The 19,278-nt window shown below is 45.0% G+C and overlaps 1 protein-coding gene across 3 annotated transcripts in view; it reads left to right on the forward strand.

Annotated features, from left to right (window-relative positions):
- Nucleotides 1-1,801: 1,801 nt before the first annotated feature.
- The window catches only part of COMMD7 (COMM domain containing 7), a 75,241-nt gene continuing 57,764 nt past the window's right edge, over nucleotides 1,802-19,278 (forward strand). The window contains exons 1-3 of one of the 3 annotated variants that reach the window (XM_088843852.1): nucleotides 1,802-2,030; nucleotides 12,876-12,929; nucleotides 13,027-13,129. In XM_088843852.1, coding sequence (XP_088699978.1) covers nucleotides 1,947-2,030; nucleotides 12,876-12,929; nucleotides 13,027-13,129 — 241 coding nt within the window. In that variant the 5' untranslated portion in view covers nucleotides 1,802-1,946. The remainder of the gene's footprint in view (nucleotides 2,031-12,875; nucleotides 12,930-13,026; nucleotides 13,130-19,278) is intronic. The other 2 variants (XM_088843853.1, XM_055435441.2) reach the window with 2 other exon arrangements.

The raw sequence follows: 19,278 nt of genomic DNA on the forward strand, positions 1-19,278 counted from the left end.
AGGTCTGGGGTAAGCCTGGGAATCTGCATTTCCACCACGCTCTGGGTAATGTCCTAGCTGCTGGTGCAAGGATCACACTCTGAGTACCAGAGATTAAATAGCTTGGCAAAGTGAGAGAGCCCCAAATATGTAAAAATGGAACAAATCACAGAAGCCCCAGTGACCTGTGAAGTAGAAAAAGACTGGAAAACAATACAATTACCGTCTCACCTATGGTATTGGGCTGCAATTTCAAGTGAATTTCTTTCCCTTTATCTATTTTCTGTCACATCCAATTCCATGAATATTTATTGAGTGCCTCAGCACCAGCCACTGTGAGAGCAGAAATGAAGGAAATCTAGTGGTTTCCGCAAGATTCTTTTTTTTTTCAAGTTAAAAATAGTTTAAAGAAACATACTTAAAATGGGAGCATTTCACTGTATATAAATTATACCTGAACAAAGTTGATTTAATATGCAAAGATATGAATAAATATAAGGCCCTGACAGGGATCATTTTTAATAGGTTAAGACTATTTTAAAATTAAAATTCCTGGACGGTGAGTCAGGGGGTCTGAGCTCAGTCCCTGTCTGTCAGTAACTTGAAGGTTTACTCTCTTCCAGGTACTTCGGACTTGGACAGGTGCCCTGTATACATTCTCAAAGCACTTTGTACCTCTTGGCATCACTTAATAATTTCACACACGTGTGATTTTTCCCAGATTACACTCTGACTTCTTCTAGACTATGCACTACATCTGATTTTGTCACTGTGGAGTCCCAGCACCTGTCAGGACATGTGCCCCAGGGGTGGCACTCACTAGAATTATCTGCTGAATGAATGCATGAAGGAGTTTTGTTCATACCTTTCCAGAAGGGATTTTTTGGGGAAGAGTAGAGGAATGCCAGTCTTCCCCCACACTCCCCCACCCAGGTTTCAAGGCACCCACTCCCTACTCTCAAGTCTGGGCTAAGGGGCAGATGAAGATGCTTTTGGGCTTTGGTGTCAGGACCTAGATTCCAGGGAGCATGCCTTGGTTTTCTCATCTGTCCAATGGGGATCAGGTAATATCTGGGACTTCAAGGGATCCTTGGGAAGAGAACATGGGGGTTACAGTGTTTCGAGGGCTGCAGTGATTGTCACTGTCCCCCAAATCTCCCCTCCACCAATCTGACCACCTTCCTCTTCTTGGGTCAGTTTCCTCCACGCCAGAGTTTCCCCAAGTGCAGTCTTTGGGAAGCTGTTGGAAATGGAAAATTCTCAGGATCCATCCCAGGCTTTTCTAAGCAGAGCCTTTGGAGGTGGGTCCCAGCAATTGGCATTATAGCAAGCCCTCCAGATGACGCTGGTGCAAGTCATATTATTGTTTTGCTCTGCTCTGACCCAAGCTCTCTCAGGGACGCTGGGCTTGTCTGTTCACTTTTCTATCGCCAGTGCCTGGCATCTAAGAGAAGGCGTGTACTGAATACATGCCGAATGCACCATAACGATGATAACGACAGCAGCTAGCTACTGATCGAGGACCTTCTGTGTGCTAGGCTATCTTCTGAATGTTTTAGGAGGGTTAGCTCATTTAAGGTGCCACCCCCGCGACCGTTTATACGGAGAGGGAAGCAAGTTCCCAGGGGGCAAGCGCAGTGCCCAGGGGGCATCCAGCGGCGGCGGGAGACCCCGCTGGAAGTCCGGGTCTCACCGCTTTGCTGCTCAGGGTCCCGGCCTGGGCACAGCGATCGCTGGAACCTTGGGCTCCGCCAGGCGCCCCTGCCCCGCCCCACCCGGGGTCCGCGCGAGTGCGCGGCTCGGCCAGGACGCCCCCGCGGACCCGCCCGAGAGGAGCGCGGCGGCGGCGGCGGCGCCCGCGGCCGGTGGCGAAAGTGCGGCTGCGGAAGCGCGGCCACGCCAGCCGCGCGAAGGAGGAAGTCGGGGGACTCGCGGGAGCGTGGGGCCTGCGGGGCCGGGCGGACGCCATGGGCCGACTGCACTGCACACAGGACCCCGTGCCCGAGGCCGTGGGCGGCGACATGCAGCAGCTGAACCAGCTGGGCGCGCAGGTGGGCCGGGCGGCCGCGGTGCGGGGCCGGGGCGGTGCCCGCGGAGGGGCGGAGGGGTAGGCCTCGGCAGGCCGCTGCGCGACGTGATCCTGGTTGAGGGGGGTGGGTTCGGAGAGGGCCTGAAGGGAGTTAGGGTCTGAGGCCAGTTTTGAGGGCCGGCGATTAAGGGAGGCCTGAGGCCAAGCTGAAGGGTCCCAGGGAAACCTCGGAGGCCCAGAAATGGTACTAGGAGACTTCCGCGGGTCCTGGGGACGAGGAGAGTTTGCAGGATCCCGGAAGAGGGGCTGGGGGGAGTCCTGATGTGGCCGAAAGGAGTTTAAAGTAACGCACTAAGGGCTTTGGGAGGCCGATCGATGGAGTTTGGGGGAGCCGTGGAATTTGGTGGGTCAGGTGAGGGACTGAGACGTTTAGTAGGAAGACGGGGGGGGGTGGTCTTGGAGGAGATTGAGGAGGGTCTTAACATCTCAAGGGGGCAGAAGCTGCCTGGAGTGGGGCACATATCTGGGGATGGGATGTGGGTGCAGGTAATGGCCAAGCCAAAGTGGCTCTGTGGGCAGGCTGGTGATGACATCCTCTCCTCATCCCCACCCCCATCCCCCAGTTAAGGGAGATACTAGTAGTCCACGGCAACCCTCTCCAGTATTCTTGCCTGGAGAATCCCCATGGACAAAGGAACCTGGCGGGGGCTACGGTCCATGGGCTCGCAAAGAGTTTGACACTACTAAGCACAGTATAGCACAGCACTTGAAGTCCCCAGGGAAAGAACCATGTACCCTCTACAGTGGAGGGCAGGTCCTTGATGGTAGTGGAGCCGGCAAAGGCTTTTTCTCACTCTTCAGGCTGCAGGTGCCAGCCAGTCAACCTTGAAGGCTTCCTGCTCCTGTGTTGTTTGAGATGTCCCTTTCCTACCACCAAGGAAACCAAATTAAGCAAGTTAAAGTGACAGGTCTCAGGATCACTGCAAAGGTACATCTATTCCCCCCACCACGTTTTAACTTCCCAGGAGGTGGGGCCACTGTCATCTCAGCATCCTCACAACTTGGTGTTTTCTCATAAAGGAACACTAACTGTGATGGCAGTCATGTTCTACCGCTGTGGTGTCCAAGAGAAATAAACTGCAAGCCACAGGTCTACTTTTATATTTTCTAGTAGCCACATTTAAAAACTAAAAAGAAAAAGGAAATGAATTTAATGTGTTTTTTTAATCCACTGTATCAAAGTATTATCATTTCAATATGTAACCCACATAAAAAAATAGCGATGAGATGTTTCACTCTTTTTTGGTACTAAGGTTTTTGATTCTAGTGTGTATTTTAAAGCACATCTCAAATTGGATTAGCTTTTTTTTTTTGGATTAGCCTTTTTCAAGTGCTCAATATGGTTAATGACCATTGTACTGCATAGCACAATTCTAATTGCTTTAATGTGTATTGAGTCACTGAGTTCTTGCAACTATTCTAGGAGTCAGGTGCTATTACCATTCCCATTTTTACAGATAAGAAAAAATGGTTTAGGGAAATAATTTGACCAGTTTAAGGGCAGGCAGCCCCTATCGAAGTCCTTTGGGCCATTTTCCCTCCTTTCCTTGGGTGATCAGACTTCTCTGAGTAACCACTCTATTAGCTGGCTTTCATTAGCCAGCTATTCTGGCTATTTCTGTTAGCTATTACTTATTAGCTATTTCTTGTAGCTATTACTCTCATTAGTCTTTTACTTGAGACCTAGTCCTCAAGGAGAAAAAGAATTATTGTGTTAATATCGGCGTCACTATTTATTGCTTATTTGATAGATATTTATCTGAATGCCTGCTACTGCTGCTGCTAAGTCGCTTCAGTCGTATCCGACTCTGTGCGACCCCATAGATGGCAGCCCACCAGGCTCCGCCGTCCCTGGGATTCTCCAGGCAAGAACACTGGAGTGGGTTGCCATTTCCTTCTCCAATGCATTAAAGGGAAAGTGAAAGTGAAGTCACTCAGTCGTGTCCGACTCTTCGCGACCCCATGGACTGCAGCCTACCAGGTTCCTCCGTCCATAGGATTTTCCAGGCAAGAGTACTGGAATGGGGTGCCATTGCCTTCTCTGTCTGAATGCCTCAGTTCAGTTCAGTTCAGTCGCTCAGTCGTGTCCGACTCTCCGCGACCCTGTGAATCACAGCACGCCAGGCCTCCCTGTCCATCACCAACTCCCGGAGTTCACTCAAACTCATGTCCATCAAGTCGGTGATGCCATCCAGCCATCTCATTCTCCGTCGTCCCCTTCTCCTCCCGCCCCCAACCTTTCCCAGCATCAGAGTCTTTTCCAAGTGAGTCAACCCGTCGCATGAGGTGGCCAAAGTATTGCAGTTTCAGCTTTAGCATCAGTCCTTCCAATGAACACCCGGGATTGATCTCCTTTAGAATGGACTGGTTGGATCTCCTTGCGGTACAAGGGACTCTCAAGAGTCTTCTCCAACACCACAGTTCAAAAGCATCAATTCGTCGGCGATCAGCTTTCTTCACAGTCCAACTCTCACATCCATACATGACCACGGGAAAAACCATAGCCTTGACTAGACGGACCTTGGTAGGCAAAGTAATGTCTCTGCTTTTTAATATACTATCAAGGTTGGTCATAACTTTCCTTCCAAGGAGTAAGCGTCTTTTAATTTCATGGCTGCAATCAGCATCCGCAGTGATTTTGGAGCCCCAAAAAATAAAGTCTGACACTGTTTCCACTGTTTTTCCATCTATTTTCCATGAAGTGATGGGACCATGATCTTTGTTTTCTGAATGTTGAGCTTCAAGCCAACCTTTTCACTCACCTCTTTCACTTTCATCAAGAGGCTTTTTAGTTCCTCTTCACTTTCTGCCATTAGGGTAGTGTCATCTGCATATCTGAGGTTATTGATATTTCTCCCAGCAATCTCGATTCCAGCTTGTGCTTCTTCCAGCCCAGCGTTCCTCATGATGTACTCTGCATATAAGTTAAATAAGCAGGGTGACAATATACAGCCTTGACGTACTCCTTTTCCTATTTGGAACCAGTCTGTTGTTCCATGTCCAGTTCTGACTGTTGCTTCCTGACCTGCATACAGGTTTCTCAAGAGGCAGGTCAGGTGGTCTGGTATTCCCATGTCTTTCAGAATGTTCCACAGTTTACTGTGATCCACATAGTCAAAGGCTTTGGCATAGTCAATGAAGCAGAAATAGATGTTTTTCTGGAACTCTCTTGCTTTCTCCATGATTCAGCGGATGTTGGCAATTTGATCTCTGGTGCCTCTGCCTTTTCTAAAACCTGCTTGAACATCTGGGAGTTCACGGTTTACATATTGCTGAAGCCTGGCTTAGAGAATTTTGAGCATGACTTTACTAGTGTGTGAGATGAGTACAACTGTGTGGTAGTTTGAGCATTCTTTGGCATTGCCTTTCTTTGGGATTGGAATGAAGACTGACCTTTTCCAGTCCTGTGGCCACTGCTGAGTGTTCCAAATTTGCTGGCATATTGAGTGCAGCACTTTCACAGCATCATCTTTCAAGATTTGAAATAGCTCAACTAGAATTCCATCACCTCCACTAGCTTTGTTCGTAGTGATGCTTTCTAAGGCCCACTTGACTTCACATTCCAAGATGTCTGGCTCTAGGTCAGTGATCATGTTATCGTGACTATCTTGGTCATGAAGATCTTTTTTGTACAGTTCTTCTCTGTATTCTTGCCACCTCTTCTTAATATCTTCTGCTTCTGTTAGGTCCATATTTCTGAATGCCTACTACGCACCAAATAGCTGCTAAACCCAGTAAAATTTACAAAGTCTTGATGAATGAGGCCTGTTGTGCTGGGGAAGTTGTGATCTGCTGCGGCAGGTCAGAAAATGGAGACACGGTACATTACTGTGTGAATCTGCATGTTTTCTGTGATGCTGTGATCAGTTCTAGGTAACATGGAGCCTTGAGAGTGGGTAGGATTAAAATAATCATTTTAGGGGTTGCTGGGGCAAAGATCATACAGGACAGTGAGAGGTTTCCTGGGCAGCAGAGGCCGCTAGGCTGGGGATGAGAGAAGTGGGGCAGATGTAAAATCTGGAGAGCGCGGGGGCCGGACGGTCAGTCAGCACCCAGACGGGCAGCATGACCGGTGAAATACCAAGGCTTTCTAAAGTCAGTCTTTTCACTCTGCTCAGTCTCTGGATGGAACTCTTCCCAGCAGTGAAAACCCAAAGACAGAAATCTCAGGAAAAGGAGGAAGGAAAACATGGACCCTTAGGAGACAATGAAGAGATGGCCAGAGCATCTGCTGACAAAAAACAGAAAGCCATGTTCTGCTTGTTTGAAAATGATTGTAAATGCTGGAGTTAATCGAATTTCATATTGGCCTGCTGACCCAGAAATAAGTTTGCTCAGTGAGGCTTCTGGTTTTGAAGATGCAAAGTTAGATGCCAAAGCAATGGAAAGACTGAAGTCAAACAGTCGGGCCCATGTGTGTGTCTTACTTCAACCTTTGGTGTGTTACATGGTGCAGTTTGTAGAGGAGACCGCTTACAAATGTGACTTTATTAAAAAAATTTCCAAAACATTGCCAGACACTAACTTTGATTTTAATTCTGAGTGTAAACAAGAGAGAATAAAAGAATATGAAATGATAAATAAATAAAATAATCATTTTTAGCCTGGTTATCAGAGTAAATTCAGAAAAAATATAAAGAAGGAAAGACGTGGTCAACAGTCTCACCTAGCAGCACACAAGTTTAGAAAATTCAGACAGTACTGAAAGATACAAAGTTTAATAAAAATACCTATTTCTCTTGTCTCCAGAAATCATCATTTTAATAGTTTCTCATGTATCTTTATAGAAAAAAAATCTGCGTCTGCCATCATATTTATGGGTATCCTTTAAAAACTTTTTTTTCTTTTTTTTACAGTAAAGTCATTTTGTGATATTCCTTGAAACAGATATAGCATAATTTAGCCAGTCCCCTGTTGATATACACTTCAGTTGCTTTCAGGTTTTTATTTTCGTTTGTTTCTGTCGACAAACTGCCTTGTTTATTTATGTCTGGGTTTACTTTTTGGGACATCTCTGAAGGGTATGCTTCATGCAGTGGAATTACTAGGTCAAACGGTTTGATCATTTGAAAAATTAGACATGGATTGCCAAGTTGTAATCCAGAATGTTTGCCCCAGTTTATCTTCTCAACAGTGTGCAGTCACGTCTGTTACTTTCCAACCCTGGTGCCATCAGACTATTAGTTTTGAAGATCTGATAGATGAAAAATGGTATCTCCATGTTCTGCTGATTTGCATTTCTCATCTGGAATAATCTTGGGTATCTTTTCATATGTTTAACTGGTGAGAATTCGTTAAGATTTTTATTTCATGGCTAGTCATGAGCAGGTAAGAGTTCTAGGGAGAGAGAGCTATGCAGGTACAAGGGCAAAGAATGGGGAAAGTATTTAGGGAAGATTTATTCAATAGATACTTAACTCTGCACTTAAATAATTTAGGTGCTGTGACCCTAAGAAGCCGGAGGAGAAACCTTCTCTGTTAAGACAGGTTTGTACTCCTTATCAAGATTGAAAATTCTAAGTGCCCCCAGGTAAGGTTCCAAGAGGGAGCCTCAGAAGTTAAGAATCTGGGTAGGTCCCTTTCTTGTTGGGAGAGTCCTGGTATCTGGGCAGGGCTTTGAAGGATAAGGAGGGTTTGGAAGAGTGAAGATAGGGGTGGGGGTTGATAACAGCCTACAGACCAGAGTAGCTTGGGGCTGCTCATGGGAGGAAAGGCAGGGATGAGACTGCACAAGGAGCTCCATCCTGACAGGCTGAGCCCTGGAGGCCCTCTCCGCCACCCCAGTTTTTTTGAAGGCCCTAGTGGCATAGGAAGCATGGTTGGCCAAAGATGTGACAGTTCCACAGATCTGTAGCCAAAAAAAAGAAAAAATTAAAGGAATAGAGGAAAACTCAGTTTGAGGACCCATTCTCAAGCTAGTCTTGACTGTTCTTGTTTTCACTCTGTCAGCATTTGTGCAAGACTGATACGCAATGTCGTAAATATCACAGAAAGAAAAACCCTGGGCCAGCAAGACTAGAGTGTTTCTGTGGATTATCTGTGGAGTTTTGAGAAAGCAGAGACTTCTAAGATACCATTAGCTGGTGGGTATAAATCCATGCAACTTCTCTACAAGGCAATTTGGCAATATTTTCTCAGAATTTAAAATGCACATATCTTAGAGAATAAACTAATGGTTTCTGGGAGGGAGAGAGGAGTGGGGAGGGAGATAGGGATAGAAGGTTAAGAGACACAAACTATTATGTAAAAAATAAATAAGCTATTGTTAGGATGGGTTTCCCTCTTGGCGCCTGCTAATCCAGGATATACGGGTTCGATCCCTGGGTCGGGAGAATCCCCTGGAAAAGAAAACGGCAAACCACTCCAGTATCCTTGCCTAGGAAATCCCACGAACAGAGCAGCTTGGTGGGCTATAGTCCATGGGGTTGCAGAAGAGTCAGACACGAATTAGCAACTAAACAACAACAATAATTATAAGGATATAATGTACAATACAGGGAATATAGCCAATATTTTATAATAACTATAAATGGATATGACCTTTACTTGCAATTACTGTGTTGTGTACTTGAAACTTATATTTTATATCAACTGTACCTCAATTTTTAAAATGTATATAGGACTTCCCCAGCAGTCCAGTGGTTAAGACTCTGTGCTTCCACTGCAGTGGGCACAGGGTTGATCCCTGATGGGGGAACTAAGATTTCACCTGCCATAGGGCATGGCATGGCCAAAAAACCCGATTTTTTAAAAGCATATCCTTTCACCTAGAATACATTTTAAGAATACATCTTATAGACATACACATACGTATTTCACAAAGAAGTACGTGGGAGGATATTCATTGCAGCATCATTAACATAAGATCAACACATACACACACTAATGTTCATTTCTAGGGAGCTAAATTGTGCTAACAGTTGAATGCCATGAGGCTGTTAAAAGAACTGGGTAGATTTATATCTGCTGACATGATTGATCTCTAAAGTGTAATTGGGTGGGGAAAAAAGGTGAGGTGCAGGGAGTGGGTTCAGTATGATCCCATTTATATTTAAAAGAAACTAAAGAAAAATGAAATGATGGGAAGGCCACAGAGGTGTTAGCATAATTACCAATGGGTAGTGGGACTGTGGTGGGAGGGGGCAGGGAGAGAGTGAGCCGGCAAGCCACTCCAGTTCTCTGGCCTAGAAAATCCTATGGATGGAGGAGCCTGGTAGGCTGCAGTCCGTGGGGTCGCTAGGGGTCGGATACGACTGAGCGACTTTACTTTCACTTTTCACTTTCACACATTGGAGGAGGAAATGGCAACCCACTCCAGTGTTCTTGCCTGGAGAATCCCAGGGAAGGGGGAGCCTGATGGGCTTCCGTCTATGGGGTCACACAGAGTCGGACACGACTGAAGTGACTTAGCAGCAGCAGCAGCATGCTAGCTGGGTGGGTCTTTTTTAAAACCTTGCGTGTATATTACTTTTACATTTTCAAACACTAGTTTTATATTTTAAAATAGAATACATTTTAGAATAAAATAATACAGAACCTTGCAGGGGTTTGTGTAAAGTTTATGTGTCATGGAAAAAGGGGCAAATGTATTTGACAGTCATATGTACAGTTTGGGGGGCTTTGAGCCGCAGTATCTGCCTGTTGTCTTTTTTGTTTAAATGTTAAAGGTGGATCTAATGGCATAGTGACTTTCTTTGTGGCTGTGGTAACTGCTCCACATACATACATACATACTAGAGGCATGTTGAGCCTCTAGTCTGACACTGTACTGGAGGCTTTGTATGAGCCGATGAGTACTGTTCTGGAAGCTATATATTATTACCTCTGTCTTTCTAATGGCAGCTGAGACACAGTGAGGCTAAGTGACTTGCCCAGCGTCACCTGGATGATCAGAAGAACAGCGATTCACGTCTGGGTCTTTTAAACTCTTGCGTCTGGGTTTCCTTCACTGTGCCACACACACCATGTCCATCAGGAGAGAACGTGGGAAAATAATGATAAATGTCTCAGTCTGTGCGAGCTGCTGTAACAGAATACCACACACTGGGTGGCTTGGACAACAGAAATTTATTCCTCGTAGTTCCAGAGGCTGGAAGTCCAAGATTAGGGTGCCCACAGATCCATTCCCTAGTGAAAGCTGTCTCCCTGGCTTGCCTTCTTCATGCTGTGTCTTCGTAACGTGGGCCTCACAGAAAGAGCTCTGGGGTGGCTTCCTCGGAACTTCCTGGTGTTACAAGGGCACCAGCCCTGTCAGATTAGGGCCCCACCATTACCTCTTTTAACCCTGTCACCTCTCCACAGGCGCTTTGTTCACATACGATAGTATTAGGGTTAGGGCTTCAACCTATGAATTTTGGGGCACACAGATATTCAGTTCTTAGTAATATAGTACTGATAAAGAGGTTCACATGCACAAAAGAATAAGTGACTGGCAACCCACTCTAGTATTCTTGCCTGGAGAGTTCCATGGACAAAGGAGCCTGGTGGGCTACACTCCATGGAATCGCAAAGAGTCAGACACGACTGAGTGACTGCCACTCACTAAGACAGTGTATAATAACGTGTTAGAATGTGCTGTTCTGTCACATACTCAACAGGATGTTTATTGTGGGGGAGAGAAACCCAGAAAACATGGACAGACAAAACAGAAGAAAATAAAAATCACCTAAAATCTTGCCACACAGAAGTAGCTGCTTTCAAAAGCAAGGTAGAGGGGCTTCCCTCATCCCTGGCGGTACCAGTAGTTAAGACTCCACGCTTCCAGTGCATGGGGCTCACGTTCAGTCCCTGGTCAGAGAACTAACATCCCACATGCCACATGCAGTACCCGCCTCAAAAAAAAGTAAGGTAGAGAAAAAGTTCATATAGTATGTTACCATTTATGAGAGTGAAAATGGGAAAAATTACATATTTGGATTGATTTATGTTTGCTGGAGAGACTCTTGAGAGTCCCTTGGACTGCAAGGAGATCCAACCAGTCCATTCTAAAGGAGATCAATCCTAGGTGTTCATTGGAAGGACTGATGCTAAAACTGAAACTCCAATACTTTGGCCACCTCATGCGACGAGTTGACTCACTGGAAAAAGAGTCTGATGCTGGGAGGGATTGGGGGCAGGAGGAGAAGGGGACGACAGAGAATGAGATGGCTGGATGGCATCACCGACTCGATGGACATGAGTTTGAGTGAACTCTGGGAGTTGGTGACGGATAGGGAGGCCTGGCATGCTGTGTGGTTCATGGGGTCGCAAAGAGTCGGACACGACTGAGCGACTGAACTGAACTGATGTGTGAATAATATCTGTGGAAGCATAAGCAAAAAGAGCGAGTTTGTGCATGCTCAGTCGCTCAGACGTGTCCAACTCTTTGTGACCGCATGGACTGTAGCTTGACAGGCTTCTCTGTCCACAGGATTTCCCAGGCAAGAATGGGTTGCTATTTCCTCCTCCAGGGAATCTTCTTGACCCAGGGATCAAACCCACGTCTCTTATGTCTCCTGCACAAAAGGTGGATTCTTTACCACTTGAGCCACCTGGGCCTTACAAAACAAAGAGAAGGAAAAAAAAAAAAAAACTATTCAGTGATTTTTCCCTTTCAGATCTTATTTTGGGTGAGGTGTTAGAAGGAATTTGACCCCTTGAGATTTATGTGTGAACATGTGTGCACACAGTCAGTCTCTCAATAAGTATCTTGTAAGCATCCCAACAAAATGTGAGTTTTTTAGACAATTGAGTGGTATAGTTAGATGGACACTGGTGGTGGGTATTGTGACTATTTGTAACTTTTTTTTTCTTTTCTTAACTGAAATATAGTTGACATAGAGTATGTTAGTGTCAGGTGAACTACATAGTGACCTGATATTTGCGTACATTATGAAATGATCTCCATGGTAAGTCTAGGAACCATCTGTCACTATGCTAGCTTTTTACAGTATTATTGACCATATTCCTTATGCTGTACATTGCATCCCTATGGCTAATGTACAAACCCCTTAATCCCTTTAGCCTCTTTCATACCCCACCCCTCTCCCCTCTGTATCTATGAGTCTATTTTTGTTTTATTTGGTTTTTCAGATTCTGTATATGAGATCATATGGCATTTGTCTTTCTCTGGCTTACTTCACTTAGCATAATACCCTCTAGATCCATCCATGTTGCTGCCAATGGCAAGATTTCATTCTTTTCATGGCTGAGTGATATTCCATTATATGTACGGAGCATATCTTTATCCTCTCATCTGTTGATAGACACCTAGGTTGCCTCAGTATCTCAGCTATTGTGCATAGTGCTGCAATGAACATTAACGTTCTTATATCTTTTCAAATTACAAATGTTTGTAACTCTAAGATAATCAAAACTGATATCAACATCTATGTTCTCTTCACTTCTCTTTTTTTAAAAAAAGATACATTGTTTATTTTTTTTATTTGGCTTTGCTGAGTCTTTGCTGCCAAGCAGGCTTTTCTCCAGTTGTGGTAAACAGCGGCTGCTTTCTCTGGTTGCAGTTTGTAAGCTTCTCGTTATGGTGGCTTCTCGTTCTTGAGAGGGCTTCAGTAGTTGCAGCGCGTGGGCTCAGTAGTTTTGGCTCCTGGGCTCTAGAGCACAGGTTCAGTAGTTGTGGTGCACGGGCTTGGTTGCTCCATGGCTTGTGGGATCTTCTCAGTTCCAGGATCATTTTCAGGCAGACTCTTTCCCACTGAGCCACCATGGAAGCCCCCTCTTCTCTCTCAAGCTGCTGTAGTTGGTTGGAACGGGGGAAAACTGATCCAGGAGTAGAGTTTTCTGATGTTCTGTGTTCTTCTCTTCACAGCAATTCTCAGCCCTGACTGAAGTGCTCTTCCACTTCCTAACTGAGCCAAAAGAGGTAAAGTATCTTGTGATACGGAGAGTTCTCGAGGGTGGGTCTACGGTCCTGAGGTGCTTGAAGTGAAGGCCCGGTTTGTGCTGTCCCCCATCTGCAGGTGGAAAGGTTTCTGGCTCAGCTCTCTGAATTTGCCACTACCAACCAGATCAGTCTTGGCCCCCTGAGAAGCATCGTGAAGAGCCTCCTCCTGGTTCCAAATGGTGAGTAGCCTCTCCAAGAAGCTGAGGCCAGAGACATTGTTTGAACATTCCCTCAATCCACCAAGTTGGCAGGCATGCTCTGGGCACTGAGCCAGAGCGTTTGGTAGGGAACCAGACATGGGCGGGACTGCAGTCTAGGCAGGGAAGCCAGGTAAACAGACAGCCGTGGGAGAGCATAATTGCAGTCTGCATCCCCACTTCGGTCCCCAGACTTACCTTTCCTCTACGTGGTAGGTGCAAGATTGAGAGTAAGGGTTTATAAACTTTTATAGCAATTTGACAAAGTTTCTCTCTTTTTTAAATTTTTATTTATTTATTTGGCTGCCTTGGGTCCGAGTTGCGGCATGTAGGATCTTCGTTTCGGCACATACTCTCTAGCTGTGGTGCTGGATTTAGTTGCTATGTGGCACCTGGGATCGTAGTTCCCGACAGAGGGTGGAACCCTCGTCCCCTGCATTGCAAGGCAGGTTCTTAACCACTGAACCATCAGGGGCAGTCCCGTGACAAAGTTTCTTGAATCTACTAATTTTTAAAAATGGGGCTTGCATTTTTTTAAATGTGGTAGAATGTATGTAACATATAATTGACCATTGTAACCATTTGGAGCTTTTTTTTTCCCCCAGAGCTTAAACATTAATCAGTACATGTTTTGTGGCCAGTTTTGGATACACAATTTTTTTTCTAGCAGAGTAGCATGCCTGCTAAACAGAAATGCAGCTCAACAAAAACCTGAACTAATGAGAGTCTCACAATCTTTTAATGATTCATTAGGGTAATCATAGCATAGAAATTTATCTGAATTTAAAAAAATTTTTGATCCGGATATTGGATGAGTCTTTAGTTCAATTATCCTCACCCTTATGCTTGCTAAGACTTTAATACGTATTTTGTAAGAACAAGAACATTTTCTTTCATAACTGCAGTGCAGTTATCAAAAGCAGGAAGTTTACACTGATTTAACACTTTTGTCTAATCTGTGATGTGTATTCACATTTCACTAAGAGTTATTTGGGGCTTATATTTTGTAAGCGTTTTTTCATTTCATATTTCTAAGAATTAATTTTCATTGTACTGCACAAAAATATCAGCCCATGGTAGATTGAAAATTTTAAAAATAGGTCTTTCAATGCAGATAGTTTGAGAAGCAGGATTTGCTTTAGAGCAGTCAGGGAAAGATTCTAGCCAGGAGGGAGATGATCACAAAGGTTGAGCCTCAGGGTTATCTGTCGTAGCACTGTTTATCACAGAAAAATTAGAAGCAATCCAGTTACCCAGCTATTGAAAATTGGTGTGATGTGCTGTGGTCCAGTTTTGCAGAGGAGTAGGGTGGTGGTGCTTGTAGTAAAGAATCTGCCAGTCAGTGCAGAAGATGTAAAAGATACAGGTTTAATCCCTGGGTCGGGAAGACCCTCTGAAGGAGGACATGGCAGCCCACTCCAGTATTTTTGCCTGGAGAATCCTGTGGACAGAGGAGCCTGGTGGGCTGTAGTCCACAGGGTCACAAGGAGTTGGACACGACTGAAGCAACGTAGCACACACGCGTGGTAATGATCAAGAATTCAGTCTTGAGTTAGTAGGAACTGGGTGTGGATCCCAGTCTGACCCTTGGTAAGTAGCGTGGCTTTGGTCCCCAGTCTCTTTCAATCCCTAGCAATAACCCTCCCCCAGCAGTTGTTCCACTCCATCTAAGCTTGTTTTTGGGGTGTGCGTGGGGTTGTTTTGAAGATTAAGATAATGTAAATGCTGAATAAATATTAATAAATAAGTGTCCACCGACTCAATAGACCTGAGTTTGAGCAAGCTGCAGGAGCTGGTGATGTACAGGGAAGCCTGGCATGCTCCAGTCCATGGGGTTGCAAAGAGTCGGACATGACTGAGCAACTGAACCGAACTGAAACAAAATGCTTAGCACAGTTCCTCAGCAAAAGTTTCTTATTTTTCATGTTATGTATTAATATTAATTTTTTTAACATGTTGAGAAAAATGTAATGATATGGAAAACCTTTCACAATATTCTATTTAGTTCTGTCTGCCACAGTCCTATTTTTGTGTAAAAAAAAGAAAAGTTCACTGTGGCTCTGTCTGGGTGATAAGACTGCAGGTTATTTTACTTGTTTATTTTTAGCAAAATATTGTCTTAAAAGTTGCTAGAATTAATTTGGCAATTTAATTAAATGTTAATTTTGTTTAAAGAGAGGTGACATTTGAGCCCAGGCTTAAAGAATGGATAAATGTTGACTGGGCTGAGAGGAGGTAAAACAGCATCCCCAGTTTGCATATTTTAAAAATTAGTAATAAGCTGATCTTCCCAAGATCTCAGCCTAATGGTACGTTATGGTGGTGGGAATTTGATTTGTTGTACCTTCTGGTATATTCGTGCAGATCCTTTTCTTTGCCCTGTCTTGTGCTCCTGAGGGTTCAGGGTGTCAATCAGAAGATCCCTGAGGTTTCCAGCTGTGGAATTTTATGATCCTTTCTTTGTGAGATTCTTGCCTTCTTTGCTCTCATTGCGGGTTAAAAGCATCAGAACCACAAGGCTGGGTGAGAACTGCAGTCTTCCCTGGTGGCTCAGATGGTAACAAATCCACCTGCAATGTTGGAGACCTGGGTTCAATCCCTAGGTTGGGAAGATCCCCTGGAGAAGGAAAAGGCTACCCCCTCCAGTATTCTGGCCTGGAGAATTCCATGGACAGAGGAGCCTGGCGGGCTTCAGTCCATGGGGTCACAAAGAGTCAAACACAACTGAGTGACTTTCACTTTCACTTAACACAGGAATTAATTTTCATTGCAAACTTAAAACTGCAGAGCTCTGGACAGTCAAAAGGGAAATTTCCTTTTTACTGTCATCCGACTTTTGTCTCTAGAAATAGTCATGGTATAATTTTGGCATGTATCCTTTTCTATTTTTACATACACCGACAGACAGAGCCATATATATTCATGTAGTTTTGTTATTCATCAGTGGCAATAAACCACAGGATTGCTCTGCAGCTTGCATTTTTCCATACCTAGTACATCGTGAAGATTTCCCCACATCAGCTTCATTCTTCTGGTGACTGCAGTGGACCTTGAACTGAATTAATCTTCTTTTACTTAATCCATTTCCTGTTGCTGGACATTTTAGTTCTGACCCTTCACTCTTAGAAAGTGTACCATACCACAGTGAACGTCCTTAGGAAATCTGCGTTTTAGCGTGTGTGAGCATTTGTGTAGGACAGGTGTCCAGCTTACAGAACTAGGAGTTTGTATCCTCTTTATTCTCACTGTCCAGCCTACACCTGTGGGAATGAGGAAACCTGTGTGCTGATTTTTCAGGAGACCTCTGTCTGTTGTCCCTGCCTCCATTCTTCCTGGTATTTATCATATCTGCTCCCTGCCCCCATTCAGTCCTGCCAGACTGCCTTAGTTCTGCTCAGTCCTGTGCTCTAGCCCCAGTACTGCAGTTCAGTTCAGTTCAGTCGCTCAGTCGTGTCTGACTCTTTGCGACCCCATGAACCACAGCATGCCAGGCCTCCCTGTCCATCACCAACTCCCGGAGTTCACTCAAACTCATGTCCATCGAGTCGGTGATGCCATCCAGTCATCTCATTCTCTGTCGTCCCTGTCTCCTCCCACCCCCAATCCCTCCCAGCATCAGAGTCTTTTCCAGTGAGTCAACTCGTCGCATGAGGTGGCCAAAGGATTGGAGTTTCAGTTTTAGCATCAGTCCTTCCAATGAACACCGAGGATTGATCTTCTTTAGAATGGACGGATTGGATCTCCTTGCAGTCCAAGGGACTCTCAAGAGTCTTCTCCAACACCACAGTTCAAAAGCATCAATTCCTCGGCGATCAGCTTTCTTCACAGTCCAACTCTCACATCCATACATGACCACGGGAAAAACCATAGCCTTGACTAGACGGACCTTTGTTGGCAAAGTAACGTCTCTGCTTTTTAATATGCTATCTAGGTTGGTCATAACTTTCCTTCCAAGGAGTAAGCGTCTTTTAATTTCGTGGCTACAATCAGCATCTGCAGTGATTTTGGAGCCCAAAAAAATAAAGTCTGACGCTGTTTCCACTGTTTCTCCATCCATTTCCCATGAAGTGATGGGACCAGATGCCATGATCTTCATTTTCTGAATGTTGAGCTTCAAGCCAAACTTTTCACTCTCCTCTTTCACCCTCATCAAGAGGCCTTTGAGTTCCTCTTCACTTTCTGCCATAAGGGTGGTGTCATCTGCATATCTGAGGTTATTGATATTTCTCCCAGCAATCTTGATTCCAGCTTGTGCTTCTTCCAGCCCAGTGTTCCTCATGATGTACTCTGCATATAAGTTAAATAAACAGGGTGACAATATACAACCTTGACGTACTCCTTTTCCTATTTGGAACCCCAGTACTACCTCTGCAGAAAGTCTTCCCAAACCATCTCAATCCATGGTGAACTCCCCTTCCGCTCCGCAACTGAGATAGATTCTTGTATCTGCAGCCCTTTTGGGAGCATAATCATTTAGTCTTCTGTTGATCATGCTGTTTTGTATGTATCTATCTCATGGCCCTGACAGATAGTTCCTTGAAGTCATGGGCAGGTCTGTACTACTTCCTAAGCCACAGTTACAAGTAAAGTGGTGACTTAGAACAAGAGCTTTTGATTCATGCTGGGTGACTTGAGCTGAACTTGGGAGACCCTGTGACCCTCCCAGGGGATGTTGGGTGTATATTCTTCAAGCAGGATTGATGAGCAGTGTTTGTAGCAGACCGTTTTCAGTAGGTCCAGAGAACACTGAGGTGTGCCGAGTTCCAGGGACAGGCTTTGCAAGCTCACTTGGCTTTGAGTCTTGGGCATATCACTTTAGGTAGCTGTTTGGCCTGGGACAAATGAGCCTCTTGGGGCCTCAGTTTCTAACTGAAAAACAGAGTAGTAAGAGCAGTTTATGGTGATGGCTTTAGGAATAAATGAGTTAGTATCCATAAAGCACCTAATACCATGCCTGCTGAACTTTACATTGTTTATTTATTTTTGGCTGTGCTGAATCTTCATTACCGTATAAGCTTTCTCTAGTTGGGGCGAGCAGGGGCTACCCTCTAGTTGCGGCATATGGGTTTCTCGTTGTCATGGCTTCTGTGGTTGTGGTGCACAGGCTCTAGGCGCAAAGGCTTCAGTAGTTTCAGCACCCAGGCTAAGTAGCTATGGTTCCCGGCTCTAGCGCACAGGCTTAATAGTTGTGGCTCACGGGCTTAGTTGCTCCACAGCATGTGGGATCTTCCCGGACCAGGGATGAACTGGTGTCTCCTGCACTGACAGGCAAATTTTTTACCACTGAGCCACCAGGAAAGCCCTGCATTGTTTGTTGACAGTTCAGTTAGTTTCTCTTATGTGCCTCGATGTCAAATCATCAGATAAAACATCCCTTCCCTTAATGGAGAGGATCTAAATTCTCTTGATTGTTTAATTCAGTTCAGTTCAGTTCATTCAGGCAGTCATGTCCAACTCTTTGCAACCCCATGGACACATCAGACTTCTTGTCCATCACGAACTCCTGGAGCTTGCTCAAACTCCTGTCCTTCCAGTTGGTGATGTCATGCCCCAAAGGTTTTCAAGCTTTTCAAGTTCTAGAGTTGAAGTCTCAGGTTTGCTAAACTCCTCAGTAGCTCTCAACAATTTCTGTTTGTTTTACTCTGTTTTTTGTTGTTATTCTCATGCAATCTGACTTCCCTTCCTACAGAGTTCAAGAATTCTGCATTTCTTCCAGAGCATCTGCTAATCATCTGAGATAGCTTGTAAGTCTCTTGGCCTCTTCCTCATCCCTTGGCCTGATGAGGGATTATCTTTTCAGTCCCAGAGGCTGCCATCCCAGAACTAATTCCCTGCCCATCATGCTTTGTTGTGGCAGCAGCTTCTCCACTTCTGTTCTCCCATCCAGATTCTAGTTTGCCCTGGAATACAAAACAACTTGGACCCTGCTGCTCCTCTCAACTGTTTACTTTGCCTAATGGACTCTGTAGTCCTTAACTTGGCCTTCAAGGCCTTCCCCTGTCTAGTCTGAAAGTGCCCTCATTGCCTTCTCCTTCCTTCATCCTGGTATGGCTTGTGCAGTGAGACCTCGCCGAGGTGTGGCTTGTTGGAGTTCAAGGGACCCCAAAGACCTTCCAGATCGGTCTTCCCCA

This window comes from Moschus berezovskii, chromosome 15 (assembly GCF_049115385.1).
Source record: "Moschus berezovskii isolate FMDL1 chromosome 15, NW_MosBer_1.0, whole genome shotgun sequence".
In the NCBI taxonomy this organism is placed as follows: Eukaryota; Metazoa; Chordata; class Mammalia; order Artiodactyla; family Moschidae; genus Moschus; species Moschus berezovskii.